General features: G+C 46.1%; 1 protein-coding gene across 6 annotated transcripts in view; it reads left to right on the top strand.

The window, feature by feature from the left end:
* PLCH1 (phospholipase C eta 1) overlaps positions 1-21,472 on the top strand; it is a 1,334,702-nt gene that overhangs the window by 926,632 nt on the left and 386,598 nt on the right. For all 6 annotated transcript variants that reach the window (XM_069618420.1, XM_069618421.1, XM_069618423.1 and 3 more), the window contains one exon: positions 1,978-2,149. In XM_069618420.1, coding sequence (XP_069474521.1) covers positions 1,978-2,149 — 172 coding nt within the window. The remainder of the gene's footprint in view (positions 1-1,977; positions 2,150-21,472) is intronic.

The following is a 21,472-nucleotide window of genomic DNA, read 5'->3' as shown; positions in this document are numbered from 1 at the left end:
TCAAACATTTCCATACATACAAATTCCTGTCAAAACACTTTTGGCTGTATTCCCAGACATTGCGGTGAGATTTTACAAAGGCCGGACATCGCAAATGGTCATTACTCATATAACTTATCTAAGCAAATCATAATACGCTTCAGGTTGCAGATATAACCTTTAACATGTATGGTCGTATAACGAGCTAGTTCATCACACTTGACACCGGAGGAATTTTGCAAGCTACACATATCCTGCTGCTGTAGTGATAATGATGTCCATTTATGGGCTGTTGAACAAAAGCAGGACATATCTTTTACAGAGTGACGCACGAGCGCCTGACACAAATTTCCTTCACGCATATCCCAGAGAATAACAGCTCCAAATATAGATACGTTTATGCTTATGTCTCGGGAAAGAGTGCGGATGCTAGCAATCATTTATCCATGAGAGAGAAAACCCAGGGTCAGTGAACACATGCTGACTTGCAAGGCCGCTTTCTGTGAAAGGGAAGTGTAAACGTGCTAGCAGACGCTGTTTATGTAGCTTTACGGGAAAGGAGAGCATGGGGACATTCCTAAATCTATGAGTAATATGTGTTCAAGGCGAAAACCCTGGGCCTGGTGCACGGACACAAAAGCAGTTGGTTTAACATGGATATAATGCTATAACATGGGCAATGTTTTAAGTCTGGCTGAGGCAAAGAAACATGGCAATTACATGATTTTGGTATTTACAACTCCACCAGACTGGGCAGATCCTCCTTATCTGTGCAAGCGCCGATAATCTGGAACTCAATACCCCTGCACATCTGCAACATTGACAATAACATGGCATTGAGAAAGGCCCTCAAAACCTGGCTCTTCTCTTCCTCCTCTGGATACCCTCTTCCACTCTATACTGTGGATATGCGCACAGAAACACTGACCCAACACAGCAACACATCTATCCACCAATACCCCCACGGATGCCGGCAGCGTTTGCAGTGGCACACTGTGACAAATTCTCTGCCTACCTCCAGCCCCCTCACTGACAGGCGATCGTACATCATCCCCCTGTACCTCCAGGCCCCTCTCCCACTGCTCACACTTTTGATCTAGGTAGACCACAGCTAGCGAGACTATCCATTTGCGTTGGACCAAGAAAAACAATATGTAAACGGTATGTAAAAAGGTATGCATACCTTGCACCATGTCTGTGGACACAGGCCGCAGGGGCGGCCAACCATCCATGCACCCTAGAATGCAGCTATGGCTATGTTATTCCGGTTTAGCAGCTCGGATAGCTGTCCACACTGAAACCCCTAACGTTCCTCAATGCCTCTGCCACTAGTATGATAAAATGCACAGACGCATCTTTAATGTAACTCTTCGAATGTCACAAACATGGATAGCGGTCACTGAGGGCGTTCCAACCACAAATCACATTGAGGCCATACAAATGGGGAGAGGGCTCTATATAAATGACAAATACAATACAATACAGTACAATACAGTATGTTTATCTGTATCCCCTTGACATTTGTGTCTCACTTTCTTAAAAATAAAGTTAAATGAGGATTCATTCAAGTATGATAATGAAAGTGGACAGGTAGATGTAGCTCACTTGTATTAAAAAATAAAGGTTGCATTATTATGGAAAGTAAAATATGTACATCAGTTTTATAACCTCTCCCATATGTCCCAAAAAGTGTTGCAATTGGAGTACTTCGTTGGTAATAAGTTATAGAATATGTTCCAAATAACTATTGAACTATATTTGTAACCTATATCCAGCATTTCTACTAAAGCTAAACATTATTTGTAACTTTTAGCCAACTTATAATAGTGATGAAAGGGAAATTTGATGTCTTCTCCAACATTTCAAAAACGTTGATCATACCCATTACTCACTTGGGGTCAAGACATCTATTGCAGTCCTTCTCTGAACCTTGCAATGTTTGTATTTAATTGCTTACAATGAAAATATTTGCACACTGTTTCTTTTTGTTTTATTTAGGTACCCTCTTATATTATCAATTGAGAACCATTGCAGCATACAACAGCAGCACAAAATTGCTATGTACATGAAGGATATATTTAGTGATAAACTGGACCTATCGTCTGTTCACGTCGGGGACATAAAACAACTTCCTAGCCCTCAAAGTTTGAAAGGAAAAATCCTAGTGAAGGTAACTTGTAATGATCACTCAGTTGGTTAAAATGTATTCATTTTTAATGTGTGCAGCGTGCCCTTTTTACCATGAACCTTGGAAAAATTAGGAGTGAGTCAACAATCCACATCAGATTTAGATTGACGATAACAATTGAAATGTTTGTCAGTGCACTGGTGGTTGTAGACTCCTTTTCTCTGAAATGTCCAATAGCCATTATAATTAAATGTTAGTCTATTAATCTGCAGTGATACCTGTAAAGAGCTTCTAATAAATAACTATGACACTGCTTACTTTTGTCCCTTTTGAAGCATGAAATAAAATGTGTGAGTGCCCGTATTAAGTGTGAAAGCACACAATGCCATAACTCCCATCTGACCGCACCACTCATGCATGATCTATGGCCCCTCTCTTGCTTCTTGAGGAAACATAATGGCTAATCATAGTTTGCATGCACTTGACATTGACTATTTATAGTTCATGGTTTTGTATGGAAATAGTATTGTCATTTTTAAACAGGAAACATGTATGGAAAGCAGGACGTTCAATAATGTATCCTATTTGGTCAACTTTAGTAGCAAAAATAGAAAGTGTTAGTAGGTTGGGTTTTATTTGAAATCATGTATCCTTTTGTTTGATGAAAATTAATTTCAAGCTGATGCTTGTCATCAACCATCCAACCTCTGAAAGAGACCTTGTAAAACACGTGCTTAGCGCTCACCCCGACTACATTGTGGTCAAAATAAATTGGCACCCGGATTTTGCAAGGGGCACACATTTTGCTATCTTAAAATCCATATTTACCAGCAAATTTGACTGTTGGGATTGGGCCAATAATTACAATCAGTTATCAGAAATGAGTACATATGAACATGTTTCAAAAGTGTCACACATGTTCATGGATACTCGGGTTTATTTAAAAAAGTGCCCCAATATGGCTGTGCGCAGCCTAAGATTTAGGTTATGCACAAACCAGCTACCTGTGATTGTCTTCAAGGGGGCATATACCAAAATTCCCCTGGAACAAAGGATATGCCGGATTTGTGGGCTAACAGGGAAAATTGAGACACCAAGACTTGTTCTAACGGAATGTAAATTATTGGGCCCAACATACATTACCTTATTGGGTAAATATGTGCATGACTACGACACAATCACGAGCGAGTCATTTTGGATATACTGCTTGAACAGTGAATCTGAACAGTTGCATATAGACCTATACTGGGTCTGGTGGCAGTTTGTGAAAGGCTTAAAGCAACTAGGTACCCCTTGTGATTAATTTAATTAGATACATTAAATCAATTATACCAGCATTGCCTGTGTAGCCTTTGTTAGTGCCAAATAGATTTAACATCAGTATGCTTCCATCAACTGTAATAATCGAGAGTCAATGTTTGCGTCACATATGCCAAAGCTCAACTTTTAGATTGCAGTGTTCTAATAATGCATTGATAATGATTTCAGCAGGGATGTGGTTTCCATGGTCGAAAATATGAAACTACAACAAAAGAATGACATTTTGTTACCCTAGATTTGCAATCGCTGTTATAAAGAAATTGTTACTGTTTTTAAATTTGTATAGGATAGTATTTATTGTATCTGCATTTTAGATTGAGTGCTATTAGTTTAAGCTGCAGCTAAAAGTTTTAATAGTGGTAAAAGATAGAAATTCTAAAATTCTAAAAAAAAATAAGTTGTAAAATTGTAAATATTTTAAAGCTGTAAAGACTGTAAACCTTAAATTTGAGAAGATTCTCTAAGAATCAAACAATAACATAAAATACATTGTGGTCAAGAGCTCTCCGCAGTCATGCTCAATTGTGATTACTAATTGTACTTGGGACAAGTCTATTGGACAAAAGTTGATATTAGATTATTTTAGGTGTTTGTGACGAATCTCAGGATGTCATCCCTGCTTTCCTATGGGGAGCCCCTTCCCATGTGGTCAGGGAGCTACCCGATAATCCCCCTGGGGTGGTACTCATCAGGAGGATCACATGAGAGATACTAACCCCTATCTCACCTACTTACCCTGCTGAGACTCCACCTACCCCACACACATCCATATGTCTCTGTAAGGTAGATGGTATCACTTCCTCTAGAAGGCCTGAGACGAGTAAGAGTAGGGTTAGAGTAGGGAAGAGACACTCACAACCCAGTGGAGAGTGAGAGCATCATCACTGAGACGAGAAGGAAACGCAGAACAATGACGAATGCACTGAGCAACCAACGTGGACAGACTGGACATTCTAAACCAACTGAATTAGACCATACGATAAAATGGGAAGAAAGACTTCATTGGAGGAGAAGCCTGCCAGGTGGAAACCAGGAGATTCGAAAGAGAGAAGAGCAGGAAGGAGATTATAGCACAAACCAAGACACTTACCCGAAGGCAGAGGCATTTCGGGACATTTTGCCATGGACGTTTTGCCATGGAGTAGCAGACGAGCATAAGCTCCAGGCAGCCAGTCAGTCGAGGACACAGGTGTGTACACTTGAAGCAAGACACGCAACTCGAAGGCAGGGGAATGCTACGGAAGCACTGCAGCTCCTGCAGATGAAGCCAGAGCGAGAAGTCTGAGAGACCCATGGACAACCGGGGAGTGCTGGTAAGCACCCAGTGAAGCTCTGGGTGCCTGGGAATGGATGGTCGGATCCCGAAGTGCGGATGACTAGCGGTGAAAGGGTCTGGGACCCTCAGCACATAACGAGCAGCCTCCTAAGCCTTCTTCCTTGTCACAGTAGTTGTGACCTAGATACTACAATTCAAAAGAACACATAAATAAGAGTCTGGGAACCACATCTGAAGAGTGAACCATGGAGCAGATAGACAGCTACTGACAGGGTTGTGGACCAGGGGTGTCCACTAGATTTGTGAAGCAGATGACAGTCCCTGGCAGAGTCTGAAAAGGGATATGTTGCCCCACCGTTTGTTGAACTTTCTGAAAAACCTAAGAAAGGCCAGGGGAAGAGAAATATTCCCCCACCATTTGTTGAACTTTATCTAAAGCCAGAGAAAGGCCAGGGGAAGTGAGACTTTCCCCCATTGGCTGCTGAACTTCCCGCATAGCCTCAGAGTGGCCAGGAGGAAGGGAGACATTACCCCCATCAGTATTGAACTGTCAGAATGGCCTGAACAGGGGCAGTGGAAGGAAGAGATTCCCCCATCAAATACTGAGTTGCATAAGAAGCCAGAGATAGGCCCAGGGAAGGGAGACATTCCCCCATATAGACTTGAGCTATCAACACCTGAGAAAGGTTAGGGGGAGGGATACATCCCTCTGACATGGTGAATTTGTACCAGAGGGGGAGGGAGTCATCCCCCTGGTCAGTCAGATGAAGAACGCCAATTCGCAAGGAAAACATGGTGAAAACAATGATGACCAATAAGAGACAATGATTATAAACTATACCTTCAGAAGCTGATGACTCTAAAACCTTATGTTGCATCAGTACGAGACTGTGACCCGAGGAAGAGATGCATGCCCTCAAAGTATAGTCTGAGTTTAGACTTTTTGAAACTCCCTCAGTTATTTAGCTTCTTTGGTAGTGTAAGGGAAGGAAATAAGATTTTGACACAGGATGGTGGACTCTTTAACTTGGACATCCTGACAGACTTTGTAGCACTTTTTAGTTGAGGCAGGGAAATCCCTCTTAGAAATAGGGCAAGATAGGTTCTCTTTTCTTTTCCTTTTATTCCAATAAAGGTCTTTTCCCAATCACCATGCCACCATTGTGTCACTCTCACTTCTGTGCACTTAGATGTTCATACGAGTGGAACATATATTATGTTTGTGTTTCCCGATTCATATATCCTATCCATTAAAGTAATTTAATGGATTTATTCTCATCATTCTGACATGAGGGAGCCTCAAGAAGCCCTATTTGGCGTTTGTAACCTTTATTGGGCAAAAGGGAATGAATAAAGCTACGGTCCACATGTGTGGCATATGCTGATATTCTGAGAGCTGAATCATGATAACCCACACACTCTCAACATTGGGGGTCATATATGGTGGCAATTGTAAATCTTGTTTTAACCTGCTTACTGTGAAAAACTCTGGAATTCATCCCTTCTCCATGATGAACTCTCTAAGAAACCTTGTCGTAATACATCCTAAAGCACTTCCAGGAAAGAGAAGTGAGACGAAACAACTAAAATGTGCTACTCTTATCCAGAGACTTTGTCCGCTCCTTAAAAAAAGAAACTCTCCCTAAATCATATCTTAACCAAAAGTTTTACATTGGTTCATGCTATTGTATTGCAGGAGAAAAATTGGGAAGTTGTTCTCTGGGAGGTTGTTTACTATTATCTGTACCTATTTTTCCCATCATTGATAAATGTTTGCAAACATCTTCCTTTACAGGGAGGAACGATAGCTCAGTGGCACCTCATTTGTCTTGGAAGAAAGACAGCGCGGTGCAACAAACGTTCAAATCCTGATCCTGCACTTAGAAACCACTTGCTGATATTAAGCACGTTATAAATGAACAATAAAATAAATACATTTCAAACTTCGCAAACTGATCTTACTTATATGGCCATTACCCCAATGCCTCCCCTAACCTTATCCAAACCCACCCAGTTCACGTTGGGCCCCTGTACCTTTCCTCTTCTCATGTCAGTCGCCCCTGATTTCCTTGTCCTCCCTCCCCGTTTCCCTATTTCACAGTGAACTGGCCCCACTCTTCCTCGAAGTTTCCTATAGCGTGCTTAAACCTACCCCCTCTCCCAATAATTGTCAATAGTATTTTAATGTATCGTTCAAGGAGGAAATGGTTAGCCTCCTATCTACTTTAAATAGACCTAATAGTACCACGCTTGTCTTAGGAGACTTTAATCATTGGCTAGGTAACTCTTTGGATACAGAAGTCATAGTACTGGAGCAGGTGTTTAACTATCCACAATAAAGAATCAACCCATAAAAAAGGGAACATTTTGGACTGGGTGATAACAAAACTTGTCCATCGCAGCTCCATGAGTACCAGTCCTTGTATTTTGTCTGACCACTATATTGTTACTTTTTGACTTGCATTACCTACAGGGTTAGTACAGGAAATGAATCCACTGAAAAAAGTTTTGAGTAGAAATTTAAATACAATTCTGCCAGTGGATCTGAGAAACTGTATGTATAGACTTCTCCAGCATGGGGTCTGGCATGGATTCACATGCTCATGAATGTTCCCCGTCGTCAGGCCGGGAATCCTCTGTAAAGAAAAAATCAGTATCAATTTTGTTTCTGATCTGTCTTTCTCAGTAGTAACCAATCACTGGTCTCTGGGTCATACTGCCCCCCAGCCAATGACTGCCCTCTCCCTAAGCCCCGCCTCTGGCAGCCATCTTCAGATTTTTACCGCACGCTCAAGTGTTGGGAGTCCTCGTGTTTAGCTCTCGAGCTTTTGCTGCGTTTTCGTGCTTTTTCAAAGAGAATTTCTAATTTTTCGGGCAAATAGAGCCTCAAGCTCCACCGTCTCTACATCTGACTAACAGGGGTCTGTGTCAGATTTTTCTATGCCCCTCAAGGGTGAAGATTTCGTCGAGTTACGCTTCTTGGAAGATTCCAGAAGTTTCTGTGGCCTACCCGAACATGGCCCAGGAGAAAGGAAGCTTGACGCCCGGAAAGCTGTTCAGGGTTTCCCCTGGATGCCAGCTGCAAAATGTGTTCAAGGAGGACGAGCACTCAAAATGTCTCTACTGCCTTCATGAGTACAAAAAACGCGCATGGAGAAGGACTGTGCGTTTTGCAGGAACATGTTGGAACGGACCATCAGGGACCGACACCTTTGTCTCCCCAACTGGCTGGAAGGAAAGAGCCCGTCAGGTGAGAAGAAGTCATCTGAGCGTTCTTCTATGTCCTGTGAGGGTGCCCCGGCGACGGGGGACCAACAGAAGGCAAAGCACCGCGGGTCCACGGGCACCGGGAGCGCCGAACGGTTGGGCTCTTCGGCTGCCAGGCAGGGCGCGCCTTCCCCGGCACCATTAACTACGAGCCAACGCTCTGGTTCGGAGAATAGGAAATCCGAGAACCCGGTTAAGCTTCTGGAGAGGCCCAGGTCGATCTCGAAGGACTCAGCCGAGGGGGAGCGAGGCGGTGACCCTCCCCCCAAGGTGAAGGCCTCAAGCACACCCAAGGTGGTGAAGGTCTTGATTCAGCCGGCCAAGGCCTCTATCGAGGAAGTCGCGGCGGCCCTGGCGCAGCCTGTGGAGGCTACACCAGTGGAGGTGACCTCTGGGCCCAGAGTCTCCCTGCCTCCGCGGAGGGAAGCCTCTTTCAGACCCATCGAAAAGACCCCCGTGAAGACCCTGGCGGAAAAAGAGGGGGGGGCAGGTGGCCATTGTGGACACAGACACAGCATCCGAGGAGGAGCTGGTAGAAGTCTTAGAGGGCCTCTCGACGAAGGTGATGACGAGAGTGACGGCGGCACCGGCGAGAGTCCTACTCACCCGTCGCTTCCGGAGCCGCAGGATAACTCGGCGGCCATTTTGTTGGCGATACAATCCTTGTGCTTGGAGATAAGGACGAGATTGCCCTTACCACTGACGGAGGATCCGGAACCAGGCCTGACGGAGGAGCCGGAGCCAGGCCCGGCGGGAAGCCCTCCGAACAAGAGAAGACGGATCTATCCAGCCCCGCCTTTTCAGCCCTCGCGGCCTGCTCAGCCTTTTCCCCCGTCCCTGGGGATGACACGGGAATGGACACGGCCACGACGGGTACCAACGACGACGGCAGTGATGACGGGACGGAGCTCCCATCGCCCCCAGCCCGGGCCTCCCTGCCCGACGAGATCAGATCTTTCCATGCAATGATCGCCAGGGCATCCGAGCTTTTTCAGCTCTGCCCCGAAGAGAAGAAGGAGGAAGGTTTCCTTTACCAATGGCGCGAGGCCAAGAGGAAGACAGTCCTCGCCGTGCCTCTACTGGATGACATCTGGGACGAGGGTCTCACCCTTCTCAAGAACCCGTCTACGACGCCTGCCAAGAGGGATTCGTACGAGAAGAAGTTCCGGGTCCCCGACTCGGCTCCTTTGTGCCTTAGGGCACAACCGACCCCTGACTCAGTCGTCTCAGCGGCGGCTAAGAAGAAAGCGGGGGGGGGCATCGGCCTCAACGTCAACTTTGCCGCCAGACGGCGAAGGAAAGAAGCTGGACGCAGTGGGATGACCAGTTATCTCGTCGGCGGCAACAACGATTAAGGCGGCCAATGCCCTCGTGATCGTGGCCCGCTATGACAAGGAGTTATGGTACAAGATCGCCCCCCTGTTGGACTTCCTACCGGATGACAAGAGGGCCGAGACCCTGAAGATCTTGCAAGAAGGCGAACGCCATTACAGTGGCAACAGACATTGCCGACACCGGTTTCTGCTAGCTAGGCAACAGCGTTTGCCTTAGACGACGAGGGTGGCTCAAGGCGACAGATTTCCGCCAAGAGGTAGAAGCCAAGGTTTTGGACATGCCGTTCGATGGGAACAATCTGTTTGGGAAAACAGTGGATGAGTCCCTCCAAGCCATCAAGGCGGACACAGAGACAGCTAAGGCCCTAGGCGTTCTCCGGCAACGAAGGCCGTCCTTTCGGAGCACGGGAGGCAAGCAGGGTGCCTCCAAGGGATTCGGCGGTGGCTCCTCTATGTACCGCCAAGCGGCCCGCTCCTCTTCGCAGGAAGCCTATAGAGGACGAGGCAAGTCGGGTGGACCCCGCCGTCGTCGCCAGGGAGGCCAAGGCGGCAAGGCGTCCTCCAAGTAAGATTGAACCCACAGCGGTGTCGGGCCCCCACCGAAGCACCCCGGTGGGAGGCCAGCTGGCACAGAAGTTCCGGATGGTCACCCTCCAGCACATGCTGGGACAGCTGGAGGAGGGCGATTTCCTGTCGTCGTTGGATTTAGAAGATGCGTACTTCCACATCCCCATTCTAAAAGGACACCGAAAGTTCCTCAGGTTCGTGGTCCAAGGACGGCACTACCAGTACAAGGCCCTCCCGTTCAGATTGAAGTCGGCACCCAGGGTGTTCACCAAGTGCCTCGCACCAGTGGCGGCGCGGCTGCACCTACAGGGGATCCACATCTTCCCCTACCTGGATGACTGGCTCATCCGAGCATGGACAAGGGAGCTCGCCGTAGATCACACAGCGAAGACCGTCCAGCTGCTCACAGACCTGGGATTCTCCATCAACTTTCCCAAATCCCCTCTGGTCCCGTCGCAAGGCGCACTATTTCTGGGAGCCAAGCTCGACACAGTGGCGCGTCTGGCCTTTCCGTCGGAGGAAAGGACAAAGGCCATCCTGGGCAAGGTGCATCGTCTGCTGGCCACGGACGTGGCCAGGGTGAGATCCATCAAGTCCCTCCTCGGGATCATGTCCTCCTGCATATATCTTGTGCGCCTGTGCAGGCTTCGGATGTGCCCTCTGCAAGAGTTCCTTGGCGCCCGCTGGATCCAATCGACGGGCAGCTTTGAGGACAGGATCCCGCTCAATGAGACCTTCCGACAAGCGATCCGGTGGTGGGGCACCCGCGCTCATCTGACGGCGGGCACAGACTTTCAGACCCCATCCCACCAGATAACGGTGACGACAGATGCCTCCCTGGAAGGGTGGGAGCGCACACCGGAGAACTTCACGCGAGAGGCCTTTGGCTCCCAGAGGAGAAGACCCTCCACATCAACATCCTGGAGCTCCGTGCAGTGTTCTGGGCCCTCAGGTCCTTTCTCCCATCCCTCAAGGGCAAGGAAGCCCAGGATCTGTAGCATTGGGCCGTCGCCCTAGGGATGGTTCTGGTGCCCTTTCATCTGGCAGGGATAAAGAACACCATTGCCGACTCACTCAGCAGGGATCTGTGCTCGTGCCACGAGTGGGAACTACGTCAGGATCAAGTGGATTGACTCTTCCGTCGATGGAGAAAACCGCAGATTGACCTGTTTGCGACGGCGACAAACTCCAAGTGCCAGAGGTTCGCTAGCAGGTTTCCCCAGCCGAGGAGCATGGGCGATGCTTTCTCGTTCCCCTGGGATGGCCTGTTCCTATATGCGTTCCCTCCATTGCCGTTGCTGCTCCGACTCGTCCACCAGCTCAAGAGGTCCCGGTGCAGGATGATCCTCGTCGCACCGGCGTGGCCGAGGCAGATCTGGTTCCCGTACCTTCTGGACTTGTCAGCGTCCCCACCAGTCAAGCTGCCGATGGACGCAGATCTTCTCTCCAGAGAAGGAGGCGCCATACTTCATCACGACCCGGAGTCACTGAACTTGCAGGCCTGGCTCCTGCAGCACTAGAGTTTGGAGGGTACGATGTCCCTGCTGGCTGCAGAGAGGTCCTTGCAAAGGCCAGGGTGTCCTCAACTCTCAAGTGCTACAGACATAAGTGGAAGAGGTTCTCTGTCTGGTGCCGTGCAGAGAAGATTAACCCTCTACGGATTGCGGCCCCTTAAGTGCTGCCATACCTACTGTCACTGGCCAAGGCTGGACTGGCTCACATCTCCATCAAGATACATCTAGCTGCGATCTCCCGATACACCAGAACCACGGGACGGGCGTCCTTGCGGTCCCATCGCCTGGTGAAGGAATTTATGAAGGGACTGTTCCGATCGTTCCCACCGGTGAAGGCCCCTGCCTCGGCGTGGGAGCTCAACGTGGTGCTGACCGGGCTCATGGGGGTGCCATTCGAGCCCCTACATTCGGCACCGTTGAAGTTCCTGTCGTGGAAGACTGCGTTTCTTGTGGCCATCACCTCTGCACGACGAGTGGGAGAGATCCAGGCCCTATCCTGAAAGCCTCCATACTTGACTTTTCACGACACGAAGGTGGTGCTGAGGACGCACCCCTCTTTTATGCCCAAGGTGCCGTCGGCTTCCACCTCAACGAGCCCTTGGTGTTACCTGTTTTCTTCCCGTCGCCTTCGTCACCGGCCGAGAGGACTTTGCACTCGCTGGATGTGGCTAGAGCGCTGAAGTTCTACGTGGACTGCACAAAGAGTTTTCAGACGACATCACAGCTATTTGTGAACTTTGGACCTGTGAACCAAGGGAAGGTTCTCTCGAAGGCTTCCATTTCCAGATGGCTCTCCGGCTGCATCATGCACTGTCATCGGTTGGCAAACCGACCGTTGCCTGGCCGTCCGAGAGCCCATTCGACCAGAGCTATTGCTGCTACCACGGCGTTCCTGTCTGGTGTGCCCCTGCTGGACATCTGCAGGGCTGCTACGTGGAAGTCGACGCACACCTTCACGAGATTCTACTGCGTCGACTGAGATTCCAGGGAGGAGTCCAGGGTTGGGCAAGCGGTGCTGCGCAACCTGTTCGCTTAAGGTGAGCCTGGTGAGGAGGTTAGAGATGCTTAATGTTGAGTTGTTGTATTGCTTAATGTTCAGCCAATTGCCACCTCCCGTGGTTGTGCATGTGTGTACTGCTATGTATTCTTATTCATGAGCATGTGAATCCATGCCAGACCCCATGCTGGAGAAGGAACAAGTTACTTACCTGTAACTGTTGTTCTCCAGCATGGGTCTGGCATGGATTCACATGCGAACCCTCCCTCCTACCCCTCTGCGGCTCTTCACTTGGTCATACTGCCACTATGCGTGCTACTAAATCTGAAGATGGCTGACAGAGGCGGGGCTTAGTTATAGGGCAGTCATTGGCTGGGGGCAGTATGACCCAGAGACCAGTGATTGGTTACTACTGAGAAAGAAACGAAACTGATACTGATATTTTCTTTACCGAGGATTCCCGGCCTGACGACGGGGAATATTCATGAGCATGTGAATCCATGCCAGACCCATTCTGGAGAACAACAGTTACAGGTAAGTAACTTGTTCCTTATGAATACCACTAAAGATATTGATCCTCCTCATGTATTAACCACTTGCTATGGGAAATATTTGATCGGATTTCTGGACCAGGTACCCCCTATGAAGTCCAAAATAATTTGAGAAAGATCAAATCATCTCCCTTGAATTTGTTCAAACAAGAGAAAAGAGGAGCAGAGCGGAATTGGGAAAAGAATGAAACTGAACAAAATAGGATGATGTGGAAATCCCTAGAAATAACCTATAGAAGGGAAATATTTGAGGCCAAAAAGGATTATTTTGATTCCCAAATTCAAAACTCTGGGAACAACACAAAAAAAACGTTTTTGAAAAGCCCCATTCACAGGCGCAATTGTTTGTGCCTACCAAAGAGGATTGTACCGAGGTTCAAGAGACTTCTCATACTAAAATTGAATTAGCCCACTCTAAAATTGCTAACAGCCAGCTCTTATGCCATGCCCAATATATTAGAACCCCTGAGGAACTTACCACAACCGTTTTTTAGTTTTTAACCCATTTTGGTAGTTGAGATGGAAAATGTTCTTGAGAAAATGCACCCTAGAATGTGTCATTTGGATGTCATTTCTTCAAAAAATATTTGAAATCATTTTAAACGTTTTCCCCCGTTCCTTTCATGTTTTACTAATGCGACTTTTTGCCATTATATTGTTCCAGATATTATTAAGAACGTTGTAGTTACCCCTTTTCAAAAAAAGCCTGGTCAAGATCCAAAGGTATTTAGCAATTTGAGACCCATAACAAATGTTCCCTTTTTATTAAAAATTGTAAACAAGTTTGCCACAATGCAATTTTAAAAACACCTGGATCAATCAAATATTCTGTAGCCCAAGCAATTGGAGATCCAATCTAATTATGGGCTCAAAAGTGCACTACTTGATTTACAGACCTGAATGTTGGCTATTGTCGACAAAAGTAGGACAGGGTTGCTGATCTGCCTTGACTTATCAGCAGACTTTGATCTACTCGATCATAAAAAGCTCTTGAACACTCTTACTGAGATTGGAGGTTGTTCTAGAGAAGCCATTGATTGGATCAGCTCTTTCTTAGCTAATTGTAAGTCAAGAGTCTGTTGGGGCAATGCAGTTTCAGACCTGACAACAATTACCTGTGGCGTGCCCCAGGGCGCGTGCCTTTCACTGGCACTTTTTAATGTCTTCATTCGACCATTGTGTGATCTTTTGGAGAACATGGGAACACAGTTCACAAATTGCGCTGATAATGCTCTGCTTCTGATTGAACTGAGTGGTAACTATACCAGTAACGTGAAAATGATTTCTAGCATTTACAAATCCATACAGTTATGGATGTCGACAAATTTGTTATGCCTCAACAGCTCAAAGACAGAGCTTCTAATATTTGGCTCTCCTCAAATGAGGGATAAATTAGATCCTAGTATACAAGTCTTATAGAAGACCATGACATTAAGGTATTGGACAAAGTGAAAATCTTTGGTGTTACCTTTTGAGTCTTCGCTTGCTGCAGATGCATGAGAACCTCACTGGCAGTAGCTGCTCGAATTTGCATTAAAATGAACACCTTGACCCACAAATGTATCTATGGGTCTGTCCCCTCGTATCTTAGAGAGGGTCTGGTCCAACATACCACGGTATAACTACACGGCTATGTAACTCTATGCATTTGACCTGCCCTAGAGTTAAGCATGCGAGTGGGGGTGGCCGCTCCTTTCCAGGGACCGGCGACAACAGCTTGGAACAAATCACCAGCTGAACTATGCAAGGAAGAGAACATGCTCACCTTTCGTAAATACCTCAAAACAATTCTGTTTGAAATGGGGAAAAAAGTCTCCTCTTAGTCTTTTATGATTGTTTGTGTTTTTGTGCACCCTGTTGCCTGTGGGCTGCGCGTAATGATTAAATAATACTATATAGGAGAGTTTCTCCATCAAGTATATATCCCAAACCTTGTTTATGCATTTCTGTTTGACGGGTGTCAGCTGGTTTTTCCATTTTTGTGCTACTACGAGACTACCCACCCTAAACATAGTTTCCTGCATCCAAGGATACCTATACGTATTATGCTCCATTGGAGGAATCCCAATGGCATCTGCAGTGGGTCCAGATCCAGCTGGACTCCCGTTACCTATTTTATCCAACTCTGTACTACAACCACGTATTGTATTTGTATTTTATTTTATTAGGCTTATATAGCGCTTTAGACCAAAGCGTTGCACATATAGCAACAACAGGATACAATTAATGTAATAATAACCGTAACAATAGAAGCGTTACTAACATGAATCAGTCAACAAAACAGTATGTAGAGTAATTAGATGAAGGGAAGGAGAGAGAAGTGGAGTAGAACTATGAGAAAGAGGGAGGGAGGGAGGGAGGTGGGAGGAGGAGGAGGAAAGGAAGGGAAGGGGAGGGGATGGGAATGGGGGAATGGAGGGAGAGGCATGAGGAGGGGAGAGGGAAGGGTGGAAGAAGGGGAGGAAGAGAAGGCGGAGGGGGATCCTGGCGGGGAATGGAGAGGAGAGACTTAAGAGGCGTGCGGAAAGAGGAAAAGATGGGGATAGAGCGGATTGCGAGAGGTAAGGAGTTCCAGTGGAGGGTGGCCAGGAGTTGAAAGGAACGGAACCGGGAGGAGGCACAAGGGGAGGGAGGAACAGTGAGGAGGAAGTGGTCAGCGGAACAAAGGATACAAAGGGAATGAGGGGGAGCGTAGAAAGAGAGAAGGGAAGAGAGATAAGGGGGAGCAAGATCGTGGAGAGATTTAAAGACTAGCCAGAGAAACCAAGAAGAAGGACAATGAGATTCGGCCTGGGAAATCCTATGATTTTGCCATAAAGAGGAGGGGCGGAGGCTGGACTGCGAAAGAGGAACCCTGTGAGATATACAGTTGCTTGCTGGGCTGCAAGCAGAGGAGACAGGACGTACAGTGTCCCATGATCAAGAAAAATGAAACTAAGGAGTTGCATAACCGACGTGAGGGAACCACAGAAGATATAGAAATTAATGCTGACGCAAAGTATCCATATCCCGAAGAGGAAATTAGAGGTGGCGTGACCACAACCAAAGTGTGGTGGACCAGGTTGTCCCGACAGTAGCACTGATAACACTCATGGACAGCGAATGGAAAGGAAAGCACTTGAGAAATCACAGGAAGCCGTTCTGACGAACTGGAGAAAAGCTGCTAGCTAAACCACAAACCCGGTGGCGTTATCCCTGACTACAGACAGTTGCCCAGATCTACTTGAGAATTCACTACTGTCTGGAAACTGCAGTGTTCAGGAGAAGGGAGACATTCTCCTGGTTTTAGTTGTTATAATAGTGGTAGGGTTACTGTAGGTTAGTTTGGACACTGGACAGATTATTTTTTTGAACTCTCACTGATGACTGGCGAGCACCTTAGTTTTGTTATGTAGGAAATCGCAGAGCATAGGGAAAGATAGGCATTTCTCTTTAATTCTCTTTAATTTTATAAAATCATCAGAGAGATGGAGAATCCGTGTCCTCCTACTGACACGCCACATAACCTAATGCTCCGCTGAGATGCAGTTTTAATTTCGAGCCCTAGCTTGTCTTCTTGGCATACCTCAGCTCCCAATTGTTTTAATTGTGTAAAAATAAAATCCAAGTTTCTATCGGGTCTCTGGTGATATCAGCTCTTCTAAAAATGTTTACATCACTAATTCTCAGTGCTTTACAAGATTTAGCATAGTTTTATATCCCTTCTTTCATTATAACATTTCAAAAATAGAACCCTATGGGTGTGTTGGCATTGTATTGTGGATTTCTTTGGAGGGGTAAACTTGCTTTTTGAACTTCAATCTATATAGCCTGTGTCTCAAAAAAGAGTTTATCGATATAGTCCATGTAGTTGGGTCATTATTTTTCATATGGTAATGTGTCAATTTACAGACCCAGTCTTTAAGTTCTGTATTCTGCATTAAGTTGGCCGTTTTATTTTTTCCGTTCGTAGTTTATCAATCATCATAGACCTTAATGACAGTCAAATTGGCTTCTCTTCTGCTCCTCTCTTCATCATTCTGGGCACCCAGTTGTTTTATGTGTTGACCTAGAACATCCATGGAGACCTCTGCCCCTTCAAATTCTATGACCAATAGTCTGCTTTTCTCTTGGCTTGTTAATGTCCACATCACTCCTGAAATCCTGCCAATAAAAGTGAAGATGGCTGTGATGTGTAATGTTATGTTATATTATATTATATTATATTACTTGGATTTATATTGCACACTGTTGTCATTTGCATGGTCTCTACATGGTTTGGTGGCTCTGATGGAGAGGTGGATGGACTAGGTTAGTGGGGAGAGATGAAAAATGCAGTATAGATTTGCTACTGTGTTGACATGTGAAATTTAGAAGTACCCAGGTACTGAGTGTGTGTCGGTTTCTAGGTAGTCTGTGTTCAGGCAAAGAAGCATTTCTATCCATAGAGGTGCTTTGGGTGCACTGGCTAGCATAGTGGTTTGTGAGTTGATTGTAGCGGTGTAGTGTTCTGTTATTTGATGTCTATAGAGGTGGGAGTTGAATTGGGAGACTGAGAGTGTACTTGCTTATTAGGCTACACAGTGGTAACAGGGTAACCAGATTGTTTCCTTGAGTCTTTCAATTCATTCCTTTGCTTCACCAGTAACACTTTAATAGAATCCTGTTAAATTATTGTTCCTATTGGGTAGTTCAGATTAAATATTTATCTCTTCTCCAAAGTTTCTAGGCTCAGGTTCTTTCATTAAAGGGCACACATGCCTTGGTCTGGGTGGAAAAGGGAGTTGAGGGGCAACCAAAATGAGCTGAAGCAAGTGTTACCTAATTCAGGTCTTGCTCCTATTGTGCTACAGGTATTCCTGGAGCAGGGCACAGTATCCTCTCCCAATTGTAAAAGAGGATATTTTCTTCTAAACTAGTTCGGTGGGAAGCAGTGTAATATACCTTTTGTTAAAAATACGATGTTTGCCAGTTGGGGAGGTTGGTATGTCACCCCCTCTCAGGTCCTCTGTGGTTATTGTCCTGGAGGCCCACATATCTGAGATTATGCAGGGGTTTTGTTGTCTTTGTTAGATGGGGATGAAGTTCTTTGTATGTGGTGTGATCCTGTTTTTTCATATAAGGAACCTTAGATTTTAGGCTGAATAATTATCATCTAGCAGCCTTCAGTAGTTCTGTGGAAAAGATGGTTGAAATAGTGCTGTAACATTCCCCCCCTCCTACATTCATGCTGGGATAAAGGAGCCCCAAGGGGGTTAGTCACAGGGGTCTGTATCCCCCTATCTCATGTATTAACAATGCAGATCCCTGAGAGAAGAAGTTATAGAGTTCCCCATGCAATCCCTACAACTACCAGTTACCCCCATGAAGAGAGGGACATAGACCTAATCCTTAAAGACTTCTTCCCATCAGGGGAACACTGCCACTTCAACCTCCTCTTACTCTAGCCTCCACTAGCTGGGGATGCCCCCGGTCCTTTTTTCCACCCCACTTTGAGGCAATCTATGTGAGTTTGGTGTGGAGGTCAAGACAATGCTTGTTGTGAGTCTGGAAGGCTGGTGCTCAACTATATATGCAATATCCATTTGTGTATTGATTAACTAATTCAACAAAATTACAATAGTGGTAAATTGTAAACTTCCTTTGTGCTCATTTTCTTGATGGATGGGAGACTAACTCAAAGAGCAGCCCTCATTACATCTGAAGTACGAAGTTGGTAACTTGCCGACTTGTTCGAAGTAATGGGCCCCCAGAATATTACAAGGACATGCAGAGAAGCAGAGAAGGTGCCTAATTTGTCATTTCTCCTTGTGGGATGTTGGTTCCGATTTCTCCACAGCATATGCTTGTGTTGAGGATATATGTGCTCTCTAGGCAGGGTTCCATCACACAACACTCTTGCCTTTTTGTTTAGCTGGGTAGTGTGCCCCGCAATAATGTGTTGGCAAACACTGTTCACTGGCATGTGGAAGTAACCAGATATCTATCTAGCCAGATCATAAGTAAGCAGTGACCGCTATACTGTTGCAGGGCCTCTCATATTACCGTCGGTCATCATATGTATTAGCTGGTGATCAAGGGCTGCCCTTTTTGTTGTCTTAACACATATCCCCGCCATTGCTCTGCTGGGTATGCAGGATAGTGTGTCATAGATGGCTTGAATAAATCCACCAACTCTGGCAAAACAGTTCAAGGCTTTTTCATTTTGATTTATCAGCCTGCATGGCGATCCAACTAAAGGAGGTCCCCAACTCATCCCTAGACCTCTGTGGACCCTATCTCTGTTGCTCCTAGTCCCCAGTGGTATAATGCAACTAGTGATAGGTAATCCTACTGTTTAAGCTATTGTTCTCTATTAGTGAGGGCCTAAAGGCTACAGCCTTTTCTGCCTTGCTCCCTCTGAGACTTTCTAAGGATTCCTTACTCTCCTGGTGACCCCCAATGTGATCTGTGATGTTCAAGAGGGTGTATGTCCCCTCACACAATCCACAATCTCCCACTCTTTCTCTCCCGTCCCTGCTCTTGTCCCTCTTTACTCTTTCTTGTTCCCCTCTTATGCTCTCCTCTTTCCTCACATCTGGTATTCCTAGTCTCTCTCTCTCTCTCTCTCTCTCTCTCTCTCTCTCTCTCTCTCTCTCTCTCCTCTCCTACTCCCTCTTGTCTCTTTCTGTTCTGGCTCTTCCTCTGCCCCCCAATCCTAACGCACCCTTCTGTTATCTTTCTGCATTCATACCTTCTCTTCCTCATGTCTCTATCTCCCACCTTCCTCCTCTGCACCTATCTCCTCTCTGTCATTCAGACATCCTCTCTCCCTTTTCACTCTCTCTCAATCTAGATTTTTACCATCTACTCACTCTTTACCATCTCTCACACCCTCTCTCTCTTCTATCACTCCCTCTAAAACACACTCTCATTACCACAACTTCAAACGTTCGCAATTAGTATCACTCTCTCATCAATAGCTGCAACCTTGCAGGATGTTCACATTTTGGAAACATTGTCCATATGCATTCAGTATCCTGAGTGTTCAAATTACAATGCATTCTCCATACTGGAGTATCTTAGACAGTGAGGACACGTGAGCTTAGTTCAGTGCTTAACCGCTGGCATAGCTACATGGGATGGGGGGTGCTAAGAGAGACCACAGTAACAAGCTGCTTTTTAGCAACTGTCACCAGAGGCATTTTTTACAAATGCAACAAGTGAAACAAGGAGATGGTTTCTGCTCAGCACAAGCCTCACACCAAGTCCTAATTGCCGTATATGCCTCATCATATTTTGAAGACATTTTACTGCTATGGTGAGCATTGTGTTCTCCATACAGTTGCCTGCCTACATCATTATCACAGACATATATATGATCAATATACAAATGTATAATCATTTTTATGTTGCCAACAAACGGTTTGTTTTTACGCAAAGAAGCCAGGAACTATCGCGACATTTATCCCATACCCTTTCCAAAAAAAATTTAAAAGAATGAGGGAGATGTACTCACTTATAGAATTCTTTATGCATTGAGTGAGACACCATTTTATTTATAAAGTGATTAACTTAAAAATTAAACCAGTGAAATGTATTTTCAATATGCAGACAGGATACAGCAAGACCACCCGAGATCTTGCTGAGTGACCCAAAATACATGTTTGCAGTGTCTCATGATTTTATTGTTGTTATCATTATTATAATTAGGGTATTTATGGAGTGCGGACCTAGCTCCAGGAGGCAACAGAGAGCTTAATAAGTCATATGGGGAAGTACATTGTGAGGGAAGCACATTACAAGGCATTAATGCAAGGATGATGTGATGGGTAGGGCAGGCAATATGGCACTAAGATATCTAAAGTTAAGGAAACTGGGGGTTGGGGCAGAACTCAAACTCTAAGGACAGTGTGATGAATCTGATGATGTGAACACTATCCCTGAGGTAGCCTCTCCTCATGTGATGAGGTGACAGCAGCCGCTACCTGATCCTGATCCTGGCCTATTTGAGGAAGGGCGACGTGGTAGGAAGCGACCCTCGGGGGGATGACATGACACCATGTGTGAGACATGGTATCCCCCTTCCCCTATAAGAGATATTCCCTCCATTCCTCATGTCTTGATGGCATACTGCCATACCCCCCTTCGACAACTTGCCAAATCCACTGACAGTATTCTTCAATATCAGATAAGAAACAAGCTGACACAAACTGAGTCGAGAATGAGGGAAGGAGCAATGATGATTACGCCCAATGAGAACCAACGCCAGCAGTCTAGTAGCTATAAAACTTCAATTGGCCCAACACGGTCTACAACCATGTTGGGAATAGAATATGGAGATAGTTATTTTCCATGCTGTTGCAGATCGAGGATGTCGGTAGAACGGGAGATCCGACTGGCTAGGCGCTGCAGAAGACAGAGCAGCCAGACGGAGTGAAAAGGCAGCCCGGTGAGTGACGTTCCCAGGGAAGGTCAGCGGAAGCTGGCAGAGCAGAAGGAAACCCACCGTGCTTCCTGACAGCCAAGGAAGCTGGGACGCCAGCTCCTTCGGGGATCGAAGACCTAATGGAGGTACCTG

This window comes from Ambystoma mexicanum, chromosome 10 (assembly GCF_040938575.1).
Source record: "Ambystoma mexicanum isolate Mex_15411 chromosome 10, UKY_AmexF1_1, whole genome shotgun sequence".
Lineage (NCBI taxonomy): Eukaryota > Metazoa > Chordata > Amphibia > Caudata > Ambystomatidae > Ambystoma > Ambystoma mexicanum.
Note: the sequence above shows the minus strand (reverse complement) of the source record. Positions and strands in the feature narration are given on the sequence as shown.